General features: G+C 39.6%; 1 protein-coding gene across 2 annotated transcripts; it reads left to right on the top strand.

Annotated features, from left to right (window-relative positions):
• The first annotated feature begins 1,226 nt into the window (after positions 1-1,226).
• Positions 1,227-21,772, top strand: mcoln2 (mucolipin TRP cation channel 2). 2 transcript variants are annotated; one of them, XM_074635210.1, is made up of 14 exons: positions 1,227-1,413; positions 2,198-2,348; positions 3,326-3,499; positions 4,740-4,896; positions 5,063-5,141; positions 5,223-5,319; positions 5,593-5,692; positions 6,787-6,899; positions 7,184-7,333; positions 10,419-10,520; positions 10,641-10,763; positions 14,577-14,783; positions 15,071-15,204; positions 21,085-21,772. In XM_074635210.1, the coding sequence occupies exons 1-14, from the start codon at positions 1,370-1,372 to the stop codon at positions 21,119-21,121; spliced, it is 1,668 nt and encodes a 555-aa protein (XP_074491311.1). In that variant the 5' UTR covers positions 1,227-1,369; the 3' UTR covers positions 21,122-21,772. The 2 variants fall into 2 exon arrangements, with proteins under 2 accessions (XP_074491311.1, XP_074491312.1); XM_074635211.1 differs by having other exon boundaries at positions 1,278-1,413; positions 4,745-4,896.
• Positions 21,773-22,314: the final 542 nt, after the last annotated feature.

Below are 22,314 nucleotides of genomic sequence, written 5' to 3'. Positions count from 1 at the left end.
CAATCCTATTTAACGAAATTATTTAAATAAATATCAGCCTACTCTTTCTTTAGAGCAATGTGAGAACCAAACAGATGTTAGTCAAAACCCTATCTGACAAGTGTCTGGATTGGATTACCGGTATGTCAGTGATGTTATATAACATTGACGTAATTTCCTTGTTTTCTGGACTTTTAGCACCCATGGAGGAGTTTACATCAGTGGGCTACCTTTGGTTCTGAAAAGTGAAGCCAATGCAGAAGTGACTTGATCTTGCATTTGTTTCTAATAACCAGCAGGGGGCGACTCCTCTGGTTGCAAAAAGAAATCTGATTGTATAGAAGTCTATGAGAAAAAAATCCTACTTCTCACTTGATTTATTACACATCTTTGTTGAATACTCTACTCTGATTGGTCAATCACAGCATTCTACGGTCTGTTATTTCTTTATACCAGACCGTTGCAATGGGCGCAGTTCTGATGTCTGACTCTGGCGGACCGTTTTTGTCAACAAAATAAAAGTGTTTCCCACCAGAATGTTATTTCTGAAATAAATAAAGCATAAAATAACAAAATGATAATTAAGAAATAGAGACAACATTTTGGGGATAGAGTCATTGTCATGTAATCTCAACAATAATTGAAGAACAGAGGCGACAAACATCTTAAAGGTCCCATATTGTAAAACGTTTTTCATGACTTTTATATTATAAAGCAGGTTTAAGTGCTATATAAATACTATTAAACTATCAAAATGCCCAATATAAGGAGAAATACACACAGCCCGTATTCAGAAATTGTGCGTTTGAAACAAGCTGTTAGGATTTCTGTCCATTTGTGATGTCACAAATATACAATATATAGACCATTACACGGTCCAGTTTATTTCCTGTTGCAGTGTATGTAAATAACATCTGCTGACAGGAAGTAAACATGGACCCAAACTTTTGCCTAGCAACGCAATTCCGTTGCAATTCTGTTGAAATGCACTAAAACGGAGTGTTTCAGAAAGACGGTAAATACAGGTATATTCAGGCAGACAGTATGAGGAAAAATAAAGTTTTTTTTAATATTACAGAATTTAAACATGTTCTAATAGAAACATAATATACAAGTATGAATGTGAAAATGGGCATGATATGGGACCTTTAATATGTTTTGCCTTAGACCCATTTCGATCCCCTCGGTGACCACTGGCGGGTCTGCGGACCGTAGATTGGGAACCTTTGCGCCGCCTGAAACTCATTTCCTGATTGGCTGACTGGAAGGTGCGTGGTGTCTCAGAACAGTCCAGCTGAACAGACTTCTCTCTGTGCTTCAACTGTCTGTCTGTCAGTCTTTTGACAACTACACACTGGATTAACTGCTGAGTCCACGTGGATAATCAGTCATGGAATTACTGGATCGATATCTGGAAAGGAGCAATTCAATCAGGTAAGTTGTTTTTTCCTTCAAAACTAGTTTATGAGCATGTTAAAAAACATTTAAAAAAATGTCTCTGAGATGTAATATGTAGGATAAAGTGAAAAAGTTGCCAAAATGAACATAAAGCCTTTTTTACATGACCTACATATTGTTATTTTACCTTAAAAACAAGAAAACCAGTCATTCATTCTTCCTGTCAGGAGCAGACAGGTATTTAAAACAACACATTCAGCTGAAAAAAAATTTAAAAAATGTGTAATTAAACAAAGTTAAATGTTAATTTACAACAACTACTAGGAGAAGTGAAAAAGTTTCCAAAATGAACATAAAGCCTTTTTTACATGACCTACATATTGTTCATTATTGCTCATTATTGTTGTCTTACCTTAAAAACAACACCAGTCATTAATTCTTCCTGTCAGGAGCAGACAGGTATTTAAAACAACACATTCAGCTGAAAACAACTGTAAAAATGTGTAATTTAACAAAGTTAAAGGTTAATTTCCAACAACTACTAGGAGATTTGCACTCTTGTCATGGACTCAGCTTGTAGGCGACACACTGTTGGGGGAAATATTGAAAGTGCACTCCCTGAACTAACCTTGGACTTAAACCCAGGCAGCTCCATGAATGCAGGCAGTGTGCTGGTACATGGAGTCCCTTCCTGTGAAAGATGATTGCTCAAGTAAAATTATCATGAAATAACTGTAGCTTTCACTTCTGCTTTTTTAGTGCTCCATCTTGGCCTTTTTCCTACTTTCATACTCATGATATGAGATGTTGTTTGTTTCAGCTCTGTGTCCACTCAAGATATCAAAGAGGAGACCCTGAGAGATGACCTGAAGTATTACTTCATGAGTCCATGTGAGAAGTACAGAGCCAGACGACACATACCGTGGAAACTTGTGGTGCAGATCCTGAAAATCGTCATGATCACCACACAAGTATGTACAGTGGGATTAATGTAGATTAGGAAAGAAGAAGATCCACCCTGAAAAAATACCTCTTAGAGCTGTTATCAGTCCAAGGCATGTAGTAATGTTGGGACACAATTTGACACAGAATCTGAGTTTCTGTTTCTTTTCAAATGGAAGATGATGAAATAAATTAACCCCACCCACCCACATTTGACCCTTGCTCCTCTTGCTGCTTGTTAAACTGACAATTATTTGTTCTTATGTTGCACTAGAAAATAATTTAGTTGTTTCAGCAGTGGACAAAAGGAAACTAAAACAAAACAGAAAAACTACTCGAGAGAACAATTACTTCATCAAGTTTTTACTTAAGAAGTAAAATTACTTCTTTTAAAGCTAGAAAGTCTTTTGTTGTACGTAAAGCTGCAACGATTCATTGATTAGTTGTCAACTATTACATTTATTGCCCACTATTTTGATAATCGATTAATAGGGTTAAATATTTTTTTTTTATGAAAAACAGTCAAAAATCTCTATTTCCAGCTTCTTAAATGTGAATATTTTCTGGTTTCTTTACTCCTCTTTGACAGGAAACTGAATATCTTTGAGTTGTAGACAAAACAAGACATTTGAAGACGTCATCTTGGGCTTTTGGAACCATTTTCACCATTTTCTGACATTTCATAGACCAAACAATTAATCGATTTAATAGAAAAAAATAATCAACAGATTAATCGATGATGAAAATAATCATTAGTTGCAGCCCTAGTTGTATGTGATCTTTAAAATGCTGAGAAGACACATCGGTGTAGTAAGCTGAGAAATTGGAAATGACTTAATAAAGTCCATAATGAGTTCATGCATTAAGAGAAATATTCCCAAAAAGTGTTACTGTCTTGGCTTTGAAAATACCCCAACAAGTCCAAATACTAAATAGGAATAAATGTAGTTGGTTACCTTCACTGTGCATCTACATGAAACACAACTGTTCCCTGTTTCCTCCGTAGCTCATCCTGTTCGGCCTCAGCAACCAGCTGGTGGTGTCCTACAAGGAGGAGAACACGATGGCCCTCAAAAACTTGTTCCTGAAGGACTACAGCGGGACGGATGAGGACGACTACAGTGTTGCTGTCTACACCCAACAAAATGTCTACGACAGCCTGTTTTATGTCTTGGATCAGGCAAGTTCAACCACCTCACCTTACACACCTTCACTTCCTGCTGTTGCTTTTAGATAATGAGGGCTGAGGTTTGATGAGGTAACACAATGGTGATTGAGCCTATCGCCCACTGATTAAAGCCCTTGCGTTTGCAGTATTACGAACTGTGGCGACATTCCCGGGAAAAGGCGACCCTGTTTGGATCTCTGGGAAGTGAGATCCCAAAACACACCGGAATTACTGCTTATCGCCATAGAGAACAAAACAGAGATTTTCGAGATTATAACATTAAAGGTTCTCAATACGATATCCAGAGTATTAATATAGCAGCGATCAACTATTTGTTATGTAAAGATATAGCGGAGTAATGTCTACCTGAGCAGAGAATGAAGTCACTTCACTTCTTCGTGCTTTGTTGACAAAGCCGGGCCGGCAGTGAATGCTTTTAGTGCATGTTCGTGCATGACAGCGTGCCCTACTGGCTAGCTCACGTACACAGCTCTGCACTGCTCTCATACTGCGGTTACAGCTGATAATGCCGTTCCGACCGACGGCGCCATCCTGGAAAGCGTAGCACCCACCCTCCGGTTCCCCCCCAGTTAACGTTGTTTTTTTTAAAATATATTTTATTTATGAAGATTTTTCCTTTTTACAACAAAAGAAAAAAAAAGCGGACAAATAGACATGACAGAAATGAACAAAATAAAACGAAACAAACAAACAGAAAAAGTGCACATGCGCATGTCAATTGATACGACGACTGAAATGTTCACAAGTGGATTGAGGATCAGAAATAGTCCAGAAAGAGTCCATGGAACCGAGACCAAGTGAAGTCGAGAAAGGCCCAAGACGAAGACCAGAAAACTGAAATCCTGGCGGATCAAAGCAACCCAAGTTAGCACTGTTAGCGCCGTTATCTAGGAGCCGCCGGCTCAGCTGTTGCCATGTTGAGAGCTTTGCGGAGGCAATAGTAACGCTCCCAATCTCGCATTTAGCACCTTTTAATATTTGTAGAATCGGAGTGGGGGTTTCTGGCACAACTTCACCTACTTCCAAGGTGCACGGAGAAGGGAAAATCTTTAATCTTTAACTTTAATGTACAACCAACGCGTTTCAGCTTGTGGCCTTCGTCAGGGTTCTTGTAATATGCAGACTACGTGTGTTGTTTTATGCAAGCTATGTGTGTGACGCAGCTTCTCTCCAACATTATGTAAATCACCCTGGTACAGTTTGTTTTACCTGAGGCTTCTGATATTTATAGTACAGCCAGTTGGGCCGGCTCTCCGTGGGCCCCATCGGCTACGGCGAGGATGAAGACGGCCGTCTGCTGCCTCTCATCATCTGTAAAGAGTACTACAAGAGAGGCAGCGTGGAGCCCTCAGAGGAGGCCTATGACATAGATGCACAGCTGGAGAGAGGTGAGAGGGAACCTTTTTTTCAGATTAATTTAACATTTAAAAGGTTTAACATTCATTGTTATGGTAGAACCTGAATGAGTAAGTCATTAATATTATGAGAAACAACATACAAGAGCTTTTGGGTCAATAGCAGATGTTCATTTTCTCTGTTCATCTCCTCTCTCAGTTTGTATGTCACATGATCCAAAGACTGCAAACCAATGGAAAACCCAGAATTCCTCCTTTTTTGATCTGGACTTTTACAGGTATACCTGCTCCCATCAATGAAATTTATTTGGCTGCAGCTTTTCTCTGACGTACATTAAAACCCTCAATTTTGTTTTCAGGCTTGTTAACATCAATATGACCTTTCAGCTGAAAGGAATCAACCTACAGACGGTGCGCTCACGGGAGTTACCTGACTGCTACTTGTTCTACGTCACGGTACGGTTCAGCCATGTTTTCTGTCATTATGAAATGAAGTGTGCATGAGCCGGGTGAACAATTTGACACTTTCCATCATTGAGAGTTGTCGCAAAGACAATTTCAAGAAACCAATTTTTAACCGTTTTGTGTTGAGCATATAAACCACAGATAAAAACAAAAATCCAAATATGCGTTGTAGTATTCTTGAAACTTACTGCCCACATAGCATGTGATGTTAAGACAACTACTGTCCTCATCGTTTTACTAATCTACTTTCCTTTGGCCTCCTAGATAACGTTTGACAACCAGTGTCATAGTGGAAAGGTGAAAATATTCCTGGACATAGACGCTCAGAGCTATGCATGTCGAGACTGGAAGATATCTGGAACGGGTAAGGTGTAATTGTCTAACCTAATGAAGAAATTAGAGCTGCACCGATTAATCGATTAGTTGTCAACTTTTAAATTAATTGCCAAATATCGGTTTGAGTAATTAAAAAAAACAATCTAAATTGTCTGATTTCAGCTTCCTAAATGAGAATATTTTCGGGTTTCTTTACTCCTCTACGACAGTAAACTGAGTATCTTTGAGTTGTGGACAAAACAACATTTTTCACAATTTTTTGACATTTTATAGACCAAACAACTAATCGAGAAAATAATCGACAGATTAATTGTCAATGAAAATAATCGTTAGTTGCAGCCCTAGAAGAAATAAATAATAAAAAAAACAGGAAATAAAATAAACAGTAAAAGCAAAAACAAGACAGATCATGCTATTAAGAGCTGTTTGTACAATTTGGCTATTTTAGAGTGCAGACAGAAGTTATCATACATATGCATATTTGTAATATTTACATACGCACATTATTATAAAGTTGAAAGGTTCAAAGGAAGAGCTTACATGAGGGATGTAGGGCTGTCCTCGACCAAAGAAATTCTTAGTCGTCAAAGTCGTATGAGTGTTTGTTTGTGAGTGATTTTGTCGACAGATCTGTAAAACTGAGTTGCTCCACAAAGAATCACACAAAAGCACCACTTTAAGTCTTGTGTTTACCAGAGATGTGCTCATAAGTTTAATGGAAATAAGTCATTCAGCATGGAAAAAACGCTAATCGACTAAAGAAATAACCTTTAAAACCTAAACTTAAACCTTAAATCTTAGTCGACTAAGACCAAAACAGCCGACAGGGTAGCCCTAGAGAGTTGAATTAGTAGCCTACTGTAATATATTCACTCTGTGATAGGTGATAGGTCGCCTGTAAATATGTGATTATCTATAATTTATGTTCATGTACTACATGTTCACCAAATCTTCTGTATTTTTCTGAAAACATAGAAACAAAACTATTTGGCTCAAACAATGTAAATGCCTTTTACTGTTGGCTGTTAGTGAGGCGTTTTCCTGTAACCGTGTAGTTATCAGTACTGAGTGTGAGGGAATTATGTAAAAGATAAACACTCGCATACTTTGTCTCTGTTCCAGCTCAAAAGAACACACACTATCTGCTGGTGTTTGATGGCTTCGTCATACTGGTTTGCCTCACGTCGGCTGTGATGTGCAGCCGCTCTATCGTACTGGCTGTACGGTTACTGCAGGTCAGCTCTTCAGACTCTGCTCACGCTCTATCGTGCAGGGAATCTAAAATTTTCAGTCTTTGTCACTTCCCCTTTTCTTAAGCTGAATGTCACAATAGCGGCAATAATGTGACACATTATTCATATCATATGTGGATGAATTCCTCTTGCACAATCTGCAGGCTTTTTGCTACTGGTAGAATAATATTGTCTCTCCAGAATTTACTTTTTGTCATTAATTGGTCTGATGCCGTGTTGTAGATCTTTTTCTATAAGAGACTGAGTTTGCATTTGCGTATTTTCAGAGATTCTCCAGATACTTCCATGAGAACTACAATGGTAAAGTGTGTGAGGACGACCAGAGGGAGTTTCTGAATGGCTGGTATGCGCTGGTCATCGTGAGCGACCTCTTGGCCATTTGTGGATCCATACTGAAGATGGAAATACAAGCAAAGGTAAACTAAATCATGCACTTCTGTCTTAGAGAGAAGGCTACTATAAAGGGTCCAAAACAGACTTGGATTACTACACAGCAGCAGCACAGTAGATGGCAGATGGCAAGCTTCCAGTTTGGGGAAGCAGACAGGAGTTAGTACACGGAAGCAAAGTAATTTACTGCTGTGGACGGGGCCGGCAGCAAAACACATTTGAAAAACACCAGAAAGGCCCACCTAAAAAAAAATCAATATTACTTTAAGTGTAAGTTATATTTAGAATATTTTCACCGCCTTACCTTGTTGTCAGACAGCTCTTTCCGACGAGGAACTGAAGCCGTTGAATCCATCTATGCTCTCGCCAAAACCACCAGACTCATTGAAAAAATCTTGAAATTTTAACTCGCAGATCACGGGGCTCTCTGGTCTACCACTGCCTCTGTCCGTCACACAATAACACAAACAAACTAACCGATCGAGGCAGCGTTAGACCAGCAACTCCCGTGTTCTGTGAGGTAAAATTACTGTTTTTTTCAATGGAATCTGGTTGCTTTGGCAAGAGCAGAGATAATGGCTTCAGCTCCCCATCAGAAATATAGACTGTGTAGCTGTCTCACGCCAAGGTAAACCGGCAAAAACATTCTAAATATAGCACACACTTAAACTGATATTTATTATTTTTCATCTCGTCATCTACTGTAGGTAATACACTGACTACACCGAACTATCCTTTTAAGTAAAGTCAGCTGAGAGGTCAGTCAGCGTCATAGATGTGGAGCTAACTGCATGGTTTCACCTTTGGTTTTACGTCCAGTGATTTATGAAGCAATTGAAAAATAACATTCTGGGAGTGTCGCAGCGTCTGGTGGACTTTGGAGTGAAAAAGATTAAACATAGACACTGTAAAGTCATGTTTATTTTAACCTGACTGTTTGTCCTTTTTATAGCCACCATGTTGAGTGTTTTACCCCAAGCTTGACGGAAGTAGAAATATACTTTATGAGACTTTTGTTTCGCAGGAAAGCACTGCTGGTCTCCTGTTGTGAGTTTTTAGTTAGCTGTTGAGGGTAACTCTTGTCGGTGATTTGGAAATGTGTCATTAATGTTAATAATTCCACCTTTTCTTTTCCTGCTTTAACAAGTCAAAACGTCTAGCATTGTTACGTCTCAAATTAAAAAATCCTTAAAGTCAAGATGAAATGAAAAAAGCCTTTTTAACCCTTTCATATTGTGCACCAATTTAACAATATATGCAGAAAAAATTACAAATCAATTTCTTAGTATATTTATTTCACAATCCAATCATCTTTTCTTAATGTAAAACAAAGCATGACGTGCATATGCAAGCTAGTACCAACCAATTTCAACCATTAATATCATGACATCCATCCATCAATCTGCAATTTTTAGCGACAAGGGAGGTGTGTTCCCCGTAGCTCCGTATGGCGCTACATTATAAGCCTGCACGCTTTTTAACGGTCCAATCAAATGCGAAGGATTTCATTTAAATCCCTCTTGTAACTGTACACTGTCAAATATTCAGTTTCACTGGGGAATACTGGCAGTACAGAAGCTCAAGACGCTCTAACTTCCGTTTCACTGGGACTTCAATTTGTCAAGTCAGCTCAAAAAGGGAAATGAAGAAACTATAAAACCAACAACAGAAAAAAACTGGATGACTCCTCGTTGAATGATAAAAGAAAGATAAAGTATCTGTTTGGGGTGGTAATATATAAGGATAGAGAGAACAAGAAACTTTTGACCAGTTTCCTTCCTGGAATCTGGTGGAAGAGGGGAACAAGACAAACTGAATAAATGTATCTACCGTAGAGGGAAGTTTTAGATTTAGACTTTTAGGCAAAACTTTTACAAAATGGATATCTCTTGATTTTCTCCACTTAAACCCGGACAAAACCGACGTTCTTTTCATTGGACCTGATCACTTTGCCACTGCAGTTGATCAGTTTATTGGCCCATTTCATTCAAACATCAATCCTACCACTAGGACTTTTGCTATCACCCATAAAGTATATGACTTTTGATTATCCAGTCCTGTTTTCTCCAGCTAAGAAACATCACATGTGCAGATGCATCTTGTCTTCTACGGATCTTTAACTATTTGTTCACACTTTCATTTTCTCCCGTCTAGACTATTGTAATTCCCTCTACACCTGCCTCAGTCAAACTGCTAAAATCGCCTACAGTTTGTTCAAAATGCAGCTGCCAGGTTATTAACCAGAACTAGCCGACTGTGCCACATCCCTGTTCTGGCGTCCCTCCTTTGTCTTCCTGTAAAATTCAGAATAAACTATAAGATCCTTTTAATAACATATAAGGCAATGCATGACCATGCCCCCAGTTACATTTCTGATCTCCTAGTTCCTTATCCTACCTGTCGACCACTCCGATCCTCAAATCTCAGCCTTTTATCCATCGCCTGCTCCAACTGCGAAACAAAAGGTGATCAGGCCTTTTCTGTCTTAGCTCCATACCTCTGGAATCACCTCACCCAATCTATCAGAGCTGCTGAATCTCTGGACTGCTTTAAGCGCCTTCTAAAAACACATCTTTATAGGCAAGCCCATAGGTCTCATCCCAGTATGTTTTAGTTTGGTCTGTCTCTCATTGTTCTGTGTTTCATATTGTAATTAATCTTTGGTCTGTCTCATTGTTCAATGTTTTATTTGTGTGTGAAGCACTTTGTAATCATGTGCTTTATAAATAAAGTTTTACTTACTTGTTTTATAACCCTAGAACACAAATGCAAAATGTCACATTATGTCGCACACAAGTTAACAATTGATAGGACTTTCCTCTGTTGCAGTTCCACGTTGTACTTTAAGCCCATATAAAACAATCCACACGGATCATGTCTCCCAAATAACGTGCTTGTTGCAATAAAATCATGCTTAGAGACGCTTAAGTAGCTTTAAGTTAACTTAAAATGTAACTTGAGTTACCCTAGACAGTGCACCAGAGGCCGGGGTGGGCCACATTCACTAACTAAATATTAGCTGACCCCGCAGGGCTTCACTGAGGCCGGATTTACCAGTAAGACAAACATATTTCTCAGTGCTCTTTGTGATTTTGTTTTCCTCTCCTGTAGAGTCTGACCAGCTATGATGTGTGCAGTATCTTCCTGGGAACGTCTACATTAATGGTGTGGGTCAGCGTGATCAGGTACCTGGGATACTTCCAGAAATACAACGTGAGTCTGTGAATGTTTCTCAATCCCTCTCCACCACTAATCATCAAATGTCCTCACATATTCTTTCATGACTCACTTGTGGTTCAACAATTTCTTCATGTCTCCATACTTCTTGTCTAGGTGTTAATTTTAACTATGAAAGCAGCCTTCCCCAAGGTCCTGCGTTTCTGCTGCTGCGCTGGCATGATCTACCTCGGCTACACCTTCTGCGGGTGGATCGTACTGGGGCCGTATCATGAGAAGGTAACTCTCTTAACTGGTTTGAGGATGTGGAGGCCTGAGAGCCAGGGGATTAGAGAAGTGAGTTTATGACGGGGCCGTTGCTGGGCGGTAAATCTGTTGTTATTGTCAGGGTTGTGGGATATTAGGGGAACTATTTAGGCTCTTTTTAGTGACTTTGCCCTCTTCCTGCAGAACTGCTGAGGCCTCAAGAATAAGGTTGCATTAGGAGTTCCCAAACATGCATCTTTAAATTGGCTGAAACAGCATTCTGTGATTGAACACAATCTATGAAGACTGACTTTTTTTTAATGTGCGGATTCATACTGGGAAATATTGAATTTATGTTTCCTGTCTACAATATATTTATAAAAATTAAAATTAATGTAAAATAATTAAGTAATGTAGTAGTATAATGTAAAATTGGTAAATAGTTGGCAATAGAAATGTGTCTTACATCTGTCAGCGTAGGTCCAGCCCACGAGATTCAGCTCAACAACCGTAAATAAAACTTTTGGATTCACAAGCAAAACCTTTGGAATTACAATAAAACATTTTTTGATTGCATGTCGATAGTTTTGCTCTTAAACCTTTTCTGTTTGCTTGCATAATAAAGACACAAAGGTAACTCATGTTTACCCTATTTAAAAAGGAAAGAATACAGGTGATTGTTTGCTATGATTCATAGGTTTTCTCAAATATGTTTCACAAAACTGCAACGTATCAGACTTTCTCCCACTTCCAGTTAATTAGCTTTTGAATTGCTGTGTCAACATGTCCTGCAAATTGAGGAAACTGCAAACATGGTTTCCTTTTCCAGGAACAACTTCACATCATTGTCCTTTTAGTGTTTTTTTTTAAAGTTATTTTTTTGGGGGCATTTTTCCATTTTTATTGAGGACAGTGGATAGAGCCTTGAAAGGGGGGAGAGAGAGAGTGGATGCGGAAAGGGCCACAGGCCGGATTCGAACCCGGGCCGCCGCGGTCAGGACCAAGCCTTGATACATGGACGCCCGCTCTACCAACTGAGCTAACCCAGGCGCCCTCATTGTCCTTTTTAGTGTGTTTTGAACACACTGAACATATAACCACTAGATGTCAGTCTATGTCTGGTCCATGAACCTTCCAGCTTCAGTGAGAGCAGCTTTCTGTCCTTGCGACTTAAACCGGGACACAAGTTCTTTCCACGTTCATGCATGTGCAACACACGCACTCAAAGCCTTGCCTCTGATAGAAACAACCACATTTTTAAGTATTTTGGGGGGATTTATTTCCCTTTTATTTATTTGATAGGCACAGAGCACGTTAATGAACATCAGTATAAAATACAGGATGTAAACATGCAGGAGTTAGCAAGAATGCTTTTTTCATCCTTAGTCCCTATATGCAGATACAATAGACAACAGATACAAATATACAATACACACAAGTAGTAAAGACAAAATACATTATGCAACATGTCAAGTTAAGTGATTGCAGTTCTGATTTGCCTTAAGCCATTGTTTGAGATGGGTCTTAGAAATACAACGTCAGACAGAGGAAAGTGCAGAGGTGATAGGAAATAAGGGGAGAAAAAAGGGGGCTGACATGCAACAAAGATCCTCTGCAGAGCTCAAACTGGGGATGTCATGATCAGCATCTTAACCCCCAAAGTCACCACGAAGCAATCCGATGTTTTGCCCTCAATGGAGAAAGTTTACTGCACTTTTAAAGAAAGTAAGAAACAGAAAATGATAGAAAATGTAATATATCGTAATTGTTTTTGTATGCTTTATAGTAAGACTGCCCCCTCTTAGTCGACGCAGCAACTAATCGGTCGTTTTGGTCTTAGTCGACGAAGATTTCTTAGTCATTTTTTTATGCTTTTTCATGCTGAATGACTTATTTCCAAGAAAGAAATTTAAAGTTGTGCTTTTGCGTGATTCTTTGTGGAGAAACTTAGAGATCTGTGGATTAAATCAACTAATCGATTTAGTCGCCAAAATCATATCGAGTGTTAGTCAACTACGAATTTTTTTGGTCGAGGACAGCCTTACTATGTAGTCAAGAGATATTTAACTGTATTCAAGGGACATTTGGACAGGCGAGACCTACAGCTTGACCTTAATTGGGAGATCCTTTGACAGCGAGTGCCATCAGGGAAAAAATTTCTGTGTTTAGCTGCCCTCGCCCGTTAAGATAAATTATTTACGGAAGTCCGCGCAGCAGTGGGCGTCTAAACAAGGCAGTTCTCTTACCGTAGGAGAGACAGATGTGAGATAGACTGAGATCAGCCGCCCCCGGGGCTAAAATGACGTCTCACTGACTGAATGTGTTGATAATCTTAAAACTGAAGAGGAGTACCTACTGTAAATATGTTGTGGACTGATTTGAAGTGTGTCAGGTCAGTTTACTCACATGCTCTTGATTTATGGACTTGAGAATCATATCCAATAATGATGCTTTTTTACAACTTTTAATTTCTAAATAGGACCAATTGTATCACAAATGGTGCACAGGATTAATTACATTATTGTCAGCAGTTTCAGTGACTTGCACTTTTGCTATATGCCTGCGGTTGTCCAACGTTACAGTCAACTGAGACCTGTTCACGATATTTACATTGCGGCGGCTGGGGGAGTCCCCTTTAGTGTTCTGTCAGCCCCTCCAGGATCCTCTGTGTATTTACTGAAGGGATAAACAGAGGATGTTCTAGGACTTGCCATCCCACACGTCTTCAAGTGCCGGAATCTATACCGTCAGGATGTTGTATTTAGATACTATCACTTTCTGAGGAAACTTTGCTTCTTTCCTGATGTTCGTGTCTGGTTTTCAGGCTCTCCCTTTTCAGCCATCTGTCTCTTTGTTTGTCTTTATCTTCCCACCTCTATCAAACCGTCATGCTTCTGCAGCTCCTTCTCCTCCTTCTTTGTAACCCTATCTCTGTAAGGAACAACATTTTTGTTTTGTACAAGCGCTTTTAAAAAAACAGAAATATGTTAAATCTACAGACAAAAGATGCTCATTGGAAAATGTACAGCAGAAAGGCTAGGGATACACTGATCTGATACGCTGATCTGACTTTCTCAGATCCGATACCGATAGCATTGCCTGGGCTTTGGGTATCGGCCGATACCGATCCGATACCAGTGTTTGATTAATAAGCTGTATGCCTCACTGTGTGGAAGTGACTGGGATCATTCTTTTATGTGTCAGGCAACATCAGGCTTGACTTAAACATTGCGTTCCTAACTTTGTTAAACTAAATTTGACAAATAAATACATAGATATACATTAACTGAATTGTTATTTATTATTCAAATAATAAATCGTACACCAGCTTCTTGGTAAAAAAGTCTTAAAAATGAACAAGAATTACAATTCAAGTGTAAACCTTTTTAATGCAGCAACAAATTGCTCAAATTCCAGTCTATAATAAATATAGTATACAAACATAGAGCTGAATTGAATAGAGTGGCTCCATCCATATCCGATATCAGTATCGGTGCATCCCTAATAAAGGCACGACATGTTGTTTTCTTGAACACACTTCTTGCATCGTCTTGTGGTTCCCAACGTTTGCTTTGCTAACAAGTTCTTGCCAGTTCAACCATTTTTCTTTTCTCAGTTTCTTTTATATGAAAACGTTTTAGGTGCCTGAATATGTAAAAACAAATCCAGTAATTCACAAGCAAAAATCAAAGATTGGAAATTGTGTAGCAGAAATATATTTTTCTGCTTTGCTATCCTGTTCATCATCTCAAAATCCCTCAGAGTTATCTCGATCCACTACCCTTGTGTTAACCGTTTATAGCATTTGCAGCTTTCATCAACGTCTCCTCTTCCATCTCTCTCTAGTTTGAGGGTCTGAGTCGCGTGGCCGAGTGCCTCTTCTCCCTGTTGAACGGCGACGACATGTTCACCACCTTCGCCCAGCTGAAGGACACAAACACGTTGGTGTGGATCTTCAGCCGGGCCTACCTCTACTCCTTCATCTCCCTGTTCATCTACATGGTGCTGTCGCTCTTCATCGCCCTCATCACTGACTCCTATGAGACCATCAAGGTACTTCTGCTTCGGTTCGGTGTTAGTGAGGTGAAAGCTTGGGCTCTTTATAGATTCAACTTTAAATCTTCCTACGCCATGAAAGGGAGTTCAGTTACCCGGAAATCCATGAGAAATATTTCACAGAACTCCTCACAACGATTAGCTGATTTGTTCCATGTTGTCGAGATTCTTCTTCATTATCCAGTGTGGAATTAGACTCTAACGTCTTGTATGGAAAAAAAAAGGTGCTGCTATGCAATGTTGATGTTTTATTTGCTTGCATTTCTTTCTGTTTTCACCAACAGAGCTTCCAAAAGAACGGATTCCCGCTGACGGACCTACAGAAGTTCCTCAGAGAGCAGAAAGATTTTCCTGTTGCAGAGGAGGCCAGTCAGACGGACGTTCACGTCAGATACTCCGTGTTGTGCTGCTGCCAGCGGTATGATGGTGTTTACTGTCATGTTATGATGCTTTCATAATGTTGAATCATTACTCACTCACACACTTCTGTACACACATCACAGACTAGATACAACACACATTCACACCTGGAAGCTACACCGTGCAAACATGACTTCTCATCACTGAACCATGAGCGACGTCGTGGTTTAAACGCTCAAGGTCTCTTTTTCCTCTGCTTGTATGTTCACAGTTGATTTGGGATTCAAACTGACAACCGGCTTAGTAATGTCACACTACTGTAGGACGGTTGTTTATAGACTATTAGAACTTTTCTTTCTTTGATCAGTTTTACAGCCGGGGGAAAAATTATCCCCATTGTTATAAGAAATTGCTCTGATGTACTTCAACCGGAGGGGTTTGCTCAAATTTAGAAATCTGAAAGATGATTTGGTTGTTATGCCTCCATGCCGGCGACGACCGTGCCTGGAGGCATTATGTTTCGGGTTGTCCATACATACGTCTGTCCATCCGACCAATTCTCATGAACGTGATATCTCAAGAACGCCTTGAGAGAACTTCTTCGACTTTGGCACAAACGTCCACTTGGACTCGAGGATGAACTGATTTGAATTTGGTGGTGAAAGGTCACTGTGACCTCACAAAATACATTTTTGGCCATAAATCAATAATTCATATGATAATTATGACAATTTCACAGAAATGTCTAAAAGTATAAAATGATAAAGTGATGACATTTTGGACAGAAATGGATGTAAACTGCAACTTGACTGGTTGGCGGAAGCATACAACCACGAGGTGGTAATTCTAGTTTAAATTATCTTTGATATACAACCAATTTGTGTTTTTTTTTGCGTTGCATCGGAAATCAATGACACAAGAGTTTGCGCTCTTTAATTGTCATGTTCAACTTTAGTTTTGGATTTTGCTGGGAAAGATGTAGAGCTGCGACTAATGAGTATTTTCAATATTGATTAATCGGCTGATTATTTTCAATTAATTGAAATATTAGATGTCTATGAAATATTATAAAATAGTGAAAAATGAGTCCAAAGTCCAAGGTGGTATCTTCAATTGTCTTGTTTTGTCTGACCAACGGTCCAAAACCCAAAGATATTTAGTCTACAGTGATTATAAAACAGAGAAAAGCAACACACCCTTACAATTTGAGAAGCTGGAAGCATCAAATGTTTTGTCAGGTGCTTCAAGCTGGTTTTAAGAACCGAATGAGTAGTTTGATTTCTTTTTGTGTGTAAGAGATTTGTCAACAATGTAGAGGAGCAAAACTGAGAAAATATCACACAATGTTATATTAAAGCTAGGGTCGGTAATGTTGAGAAAGTAGCAAGGATACACTAGAAAAAAGGGATGCCAACTCCTTTCCAATGAAAGCCCATCCAATCGTTACATTCGGGCCGAATGGATGTTTTAATAATGGATGCTTTAATGTGACCCTAACTCAGTAAATCACTCATAACAGATGTGGAAACATTACACATATTGAAACATTTCTGAGTAGTTTGCTTTGCTTACACCTTGTTGCTACAGCAAGACGTCGTATGCGTCTATACGTTTTCTGCTCATTCCTTTTCTATGAGCCAATCTCTACCATCAGCAGGCAGCAGACTGGAGTTTCCTCCACGCTGTGGTTTGGCTCGCTCTTACGTGGTTTGAGAGCAACGAAATTAGTGGTGGGAGCTATGCAGACACACCCAGTGATGGGCTGATTACAGAGAAACTGAGGCTGTGCACTGGGAAGATCCCCCCTCTTCCACTCCCTTTCACCCCCCGGCCATCGCTCCCTCCTCGCTGTGCTGTGTTGCCTCCCAAATAAACAGGCCACAGTCAACACTCAGTTAAGACTCAGCCAAGTGAGCCGGAAAAGTTCTTGTAAAAGCACGGTGGTTAGTTGGGAAGAGTTATTTGATTGGAGGGTGGTGTGTGGTGCGAGTTTAACTCCTTTAATGCAATACAGTGTAGCTCAGTTGCTCTCTTGTGTTTGTGTTTGTGTGTTATTTTGTAAAAGGATGACACTGCATCCTCTGTTTCTCCATCACTTCTTATCTCCTTCAGTGGACATTTCTGACCAATATTGTTGAAAAGTCATTGCTTCCTCTTTATCTGTCTATTTCTACGAAGATGAAAAGTAACAATGCTCAACCAAAAGCAGCACAAACTGTGATGTCTTACTTTGGCTTTTGGTTCTGCATTCTTAGAGATTTGTAAAAACAAATTTCATAACTTTTAAATATAATATTACATTTTCCTGTTTTTTGAACGGGGAAAGATTTAACTGTAAATAGACACCAGACTTGGTTGTCTCCATCCTCCTACTTAAAAGTGCATCATTGCGGCATGGAGGGAGACGGGCGTCGGTCTGCATGAGCTGCAGGTGTCGTGCCAAAAAGTGATTGTCCGCCAAAAATTGATTGCCACTCATAATCAAGTGCAAGTGTTTGCAGTTTAATTGTCAAGGCATGTCATTTACGTGATGTAGGCAATAATAGGCTACTATTGTTTCCGATAATGTGTTTGGAATGTCTAATGTCCTTGTTTATATTTAGATTTAGACTGTAATTATAATGATTCACAGATGGCTTATAGAAACTGTAGACTATAAACTGGCCGATGCAGCTTTAAGAAGCTGCACACGCTTCTGTGAATGCAATCAATTTTTGGCGGATGATCACTTTTTGGCACGACACCGGCACTGCGATGCCGAGGAGCCGGTCGGCCACGTTTCACCCACAGGTGCTGTCTCTGTGCCCATTCGTTTTTTTATTCAGAGAAAATGACTTGACCAAAATGAACACTGTAAGCGGACTACTTGATTACTATAAGCAAATCATTTAAACAGTGTCATTTGTATAACAGTGAGTCTGTCTCAAGATTTTTGATCCATATAAGTGGTTGATCACTGTAACCGTGATCACTATAAGCGGTTTCCACTGTATAATATTCATAACTATGTTTTCATTAGTGTATAATCACCTGAAACTAAGAATCGTTGTGTTTTTGTTAGCTTAGAATGAGCCCTTCATATCTACATAGGGAGCGGATCCTCTTCACAGAGTCCGCCATGTGTCTACAGTAGCCCAGAACGCACAAACCAAACACTGGCTCTAGAGAGAGCCTTTCATGTTTTTACGGTACCTGAAGGCCATCATAGTTCTCCGACACGTGTATGAAACTGTGGTAACGTGAGCTGCAGAGTACAAAAACATGGTACTGCCAGCTGCCGTCTGACTTCTGTTGCTCCTAAAGTAGTGTTATTATGGTGAGGATGGCCTCAGAGTGAGGCGAACGTCGTTAATACGGTTTTACACTCAGCGGCTCACGTTACCGCAGTCTTGGAAAGGGAGAAGTGAGCGGAGGGGTGCTCAGTTAGTTGCAATCTGCAACCACACCACTAGATGCCGCCATATCCTACATACTGTATCTTTTTAAAAAGCACAAGTCCATTTTATGACTGAGGGCAAAAAGAAATTCCCAGAAAAGCAACTACTGTAGTCCTTTGAATAGCATTGTGCAGTATTTACCATCAACTATTATTTTCTGCAAGCCAGAGCCTCAATTGTTTGTAAAAAGTATTTTGAGTCAGTGGGAAAGAACTGAATACATATAAATATTTTCTTACAGTATAAGTATCAGTTTTTCCTCTCAGGGCTCTTCCATCATTATCAGACATTAACACTCTCACTCTGCTGTCTTTCCCGCTTCCTCCACATCTCTATCACGAGCCATCCGGTTGTGTTTAAGGAAGTTTAGTTTCAGTTACAGAGCCATTATGTAATAATGTGTAATAGTGCAACGTAATGCAAGACTGACAATTGGTTGTGCATCTACTCTGTGGAGATGAGCGTATAACTGCCACTGGCCTTTTAAGAGTTGGCTGACTCGTTATCATTAGGAGTACTCTCGTCAAGCTACACAGATTCAGTAATTGAAGTCATTTGGAGCCTCTAAACTGACCAAATTTCATTTTTACAAGCGTCTTTGTCTCTCTCTGCTCACAAAATTAGATCAGCGTTCTCAGCTAACATGTTAATGTCTTACTGGATGAAATTTCATCTGCATGCGATTAGCCTCTTCCTACGGTTATCTTCTTCTACTGCATTAAGTTATCTTGTTTGGAAAGCAAGTAGAGGAGCAAGAGTCGCCATCCGTTTGTTATTTGGAATCAATATATCAAGTTTGTCAGTTGAAATAATGTATTGTGGCTCAAGAGTCTTGTGAATGAAATTGAATGATGAACAGAAAAGGTTGTAACTCTATAAGTAGCTCCTCAGATTCTCACAATGACACACATTATCTACCTGATTACAAAGTATAGTACAGCACCTTAGCTGTAGAGCGGATATTATGTTTGAAAGAAATTTGACAAAGGGAGTGCTACGCTGTGCATAGAAGCAATATATGAATACAGTAGTACAGTCGGTTTTGCTCTCCATGAGAATGATTAGACACGACTTCCTTTCCCTCTGTGAAATACATTCACATCCTCAAACGGCTGCAGCAGTTTGTGGAATAGAGAGTCTGAGACTCAGCAGTAAAAATGTGCTGCTTATGGCAGATCATAAAGATGAAGGAAAAAATGTCTAATTGTTAACAGATTTGATGAAACAGGAACACATTTAGCTGTTTCTCTTGAGAGCAAACAGCCAAACACAAGAAAGTGTTCAGGACACATGCTGACGCATTTTCAATGTGCTTGTTTTGGGGGATTTATTCTCAGACTGGGTACAATCACCAGAAACCCGTAGGAGATTAACAACAACAGTTTAGTGATGAAGCAAGAGAAACCTCACCGGTCTGAACATGCAGCTGTGGGTGCCGCTGAATTTAACTTCCCGTGACCTTTGAGACATGCTGAAGTGCCTTAAACTTGCATTCTTTCTAATAGCCAGCAGGGGGCGACTCCTCTGGTTGCAAAAAGAAGTCTGATTGTATAGAAGTCTATGAGAAAATGAACCTACTTCTCACTTGATTTATTACCTCAGTAAACATTGTAAACATGAGTTTATGGTCTCAATCACTAGTTTCAAGTCTTCTTCAATACAGCATGATGTTCATTTAGTAAATTATGGTCCCATTTAGAGTCAAATAGACCATAAGACAGGGTATGCTTTAGGGCGTGGCTACCTTGTGATTGACAGGTCGCTACCACGGCGTTGTCCATGTTTTCGTATTACAGCTTTAACTCTTTCGCAGGGTCGTGTGTAGAACGTCGCCCCCAAATTGCGAACACTTGCAAAAACTCTCACAAGACTCGCTGCCCGATGACCTATCCTAACCTTAACCATTCGAGGCCAATGCCTAACCTTAACCATCTTGTGAGAGTTTCATAATATGGGTGTTACCTTCTAGACACGACCCTTTCACAGTGTGTTTTCAGTTCATGAAAGTTAATTATAACATTTTGGTTGCCTAAAAATGTCTTATTCAGCTTTCATTTTTACTTGGCTCCACCTTCTGGTCTCACTTCTTGTTGAAAAACGATGGTGATAGACAAAATGCTGAACTCAAGGCTTCAGTATAGTTCAGGTTAGGATAGGCCATCGGGCAGAGAGTCTCACGAGAGTTTTTGCAAGTTTTCGCAATTTATGGATTAACTTCTAGACACGCCCCTTCAATACGGCAGCCCACAAACCAATGGGTGACTCACGGTGACTACGTCTTATATACAGTCTATGGTCGGGTGTAACATCTCAAAAGAAACAGGACTCAAATATTTTAGAACATAGGTCAATGTGTGTAACTTATGACAAAAAATGTGTTGAGATATTTGCTGATGCATCAATTAAGCAACCTTATTAATGACCTAATGCATGTATTTTATATGGTGGTGTTGATGAGACATCAGATGTCTCATACCTCTTTTTGGCTCATGTTGTTGCAGAGTTCCTGAAAGTGATGATGTCATATTGATCAGCTGACAGCTGTCCAACCTCCAGAGGACACGGATCAGGGAGGAGGATGATGATGATGCTGGGAACAGGACTTCACATGTCTGATACGGACTTCCATGTCAAACCAAATCCTCTTAAGTGCATGGTTACCGATTTCTGTGACGTGCAATATGAAACACCAAATAAGTTCCCTCTATTGAACATGAAACTGGAGCTCGAGTAAAAGAGCTGGAACTGGAAACAAAAAGTGTTTCATGACAGTACTGTATGTAATGGAGTTCAGGATGCTGTTGAGAAGTTTACTGGGCCTTTTTAAGGTCTGTTCATGCGTTTAGTTGCCAAAAAACTGGATTCAGTGTTTTCTGTATTTGAATGTAACTGCAAACACTGGTGCTATGCAACATTATGCAGGGATGTAATTTATTTGTCAAGTGTTGTAGTAAAGATTGCAGTAAAAAGCTAATCTTTTCATTATTAGTTTCTCTAAAGTGCAATAACACATTCACAGCTGAGATTGAGTAAGACGGGAGTTTTGAACGAGCAAACCAGAATTACAGTGTGAGTCAGATTTATCAAGAAATCTACAAGCAAGTGTAGATGTTGAGACAAGCTGGAGCACGACTTCTCACTCTGAGTACTGTGTTTTGAACTCGATAAAATCAAAGGTGGTTCTTTAAACTCGTACAACATGCTGGATCAAACTCAAGGAGTTACCCACAGCAAAGACCTCTGTTGACCTGTGGGGCTGCTTCATAATGTCATCCAAAACATCCCCTGATTACTCAGCCTGGATGAGACAAAATGCCTGAGGAGGTAGATGTGGTCCCACGATACCCATTAATGATGCAACACGTCATTCAATGCCAACCACTAAAGTAATTTTCCTATGTTGCAATATTTATATTAATATTATTAGTCATATTTGCTTTCAAACAGTCAAAGACGAGAGCAGGATATTCAGTCTAAGGATTTCCTTTCAACAGATCTGTTTAGTTTGGGTCAACAAACACACTTTTCAACTCAACACAAATTCAGAACAAATGTCAATATGCGTCTCTGTGTGCCGTCTCAAACAAAACACGCAGATTTTGTTGTGGAAAGTGGGAGTTTAAAGACAGCAATGATCGTGGATAATCACATGAACAGATGTGCAGCTCCAAACACAGAAACTGCAATTTAAAGGTGAATTTATCACGTTATATTTATGTGCATCAGGATGG

The sequence above is a fragment of the Sebastes fasciatus genome, chromosome 5 (genome assembly GCF_043250625.1).
Source record: "Sebastes fasciatus isolate fSebFas1 chromosome 5, fSebFas1.pri, whole genome shotgun sequence".
In the NCBI taxonomy this organism is placed as follows: domain Eukaryota; kingdom Metazoa; phylum Chordata; class Actinopteri; order Perciformes; family Sebastidae; genus Sebastes; species Sebastes fasciatus.
Note: the sequence above shows the minus strand (reverse complement) of the source record. Positions and strands in the feature narration are given on the sequence as shown.

What these genes read in the sequence shown, in the direction of transcription:
- mcoln2 (XM_074635210.1), top strand. Translation starts at nt 1,370, where the DNA reads ATGGAATTACTGGATCGATATCTGGAAAGGAGCAATTCAATCAG. An exon ending in TCGTCATGATCACCACACAA is followed by an intron (nt 2,349 to 3,325) that starts GTATGTACAGTG and finishes TTTCCTCCGTAG; the next exon opens with CTCATCCTGTTCGGCCTCAG. An exon ending in GCTACTTGTTCTACGTCACG is followed by an intron (nt 5,320 to 5,592) that starts GTACGGTTCAGC and finishes TTGGCCTCCTAG; the next exon opens with ATAACGTTTGACAACCAGTG.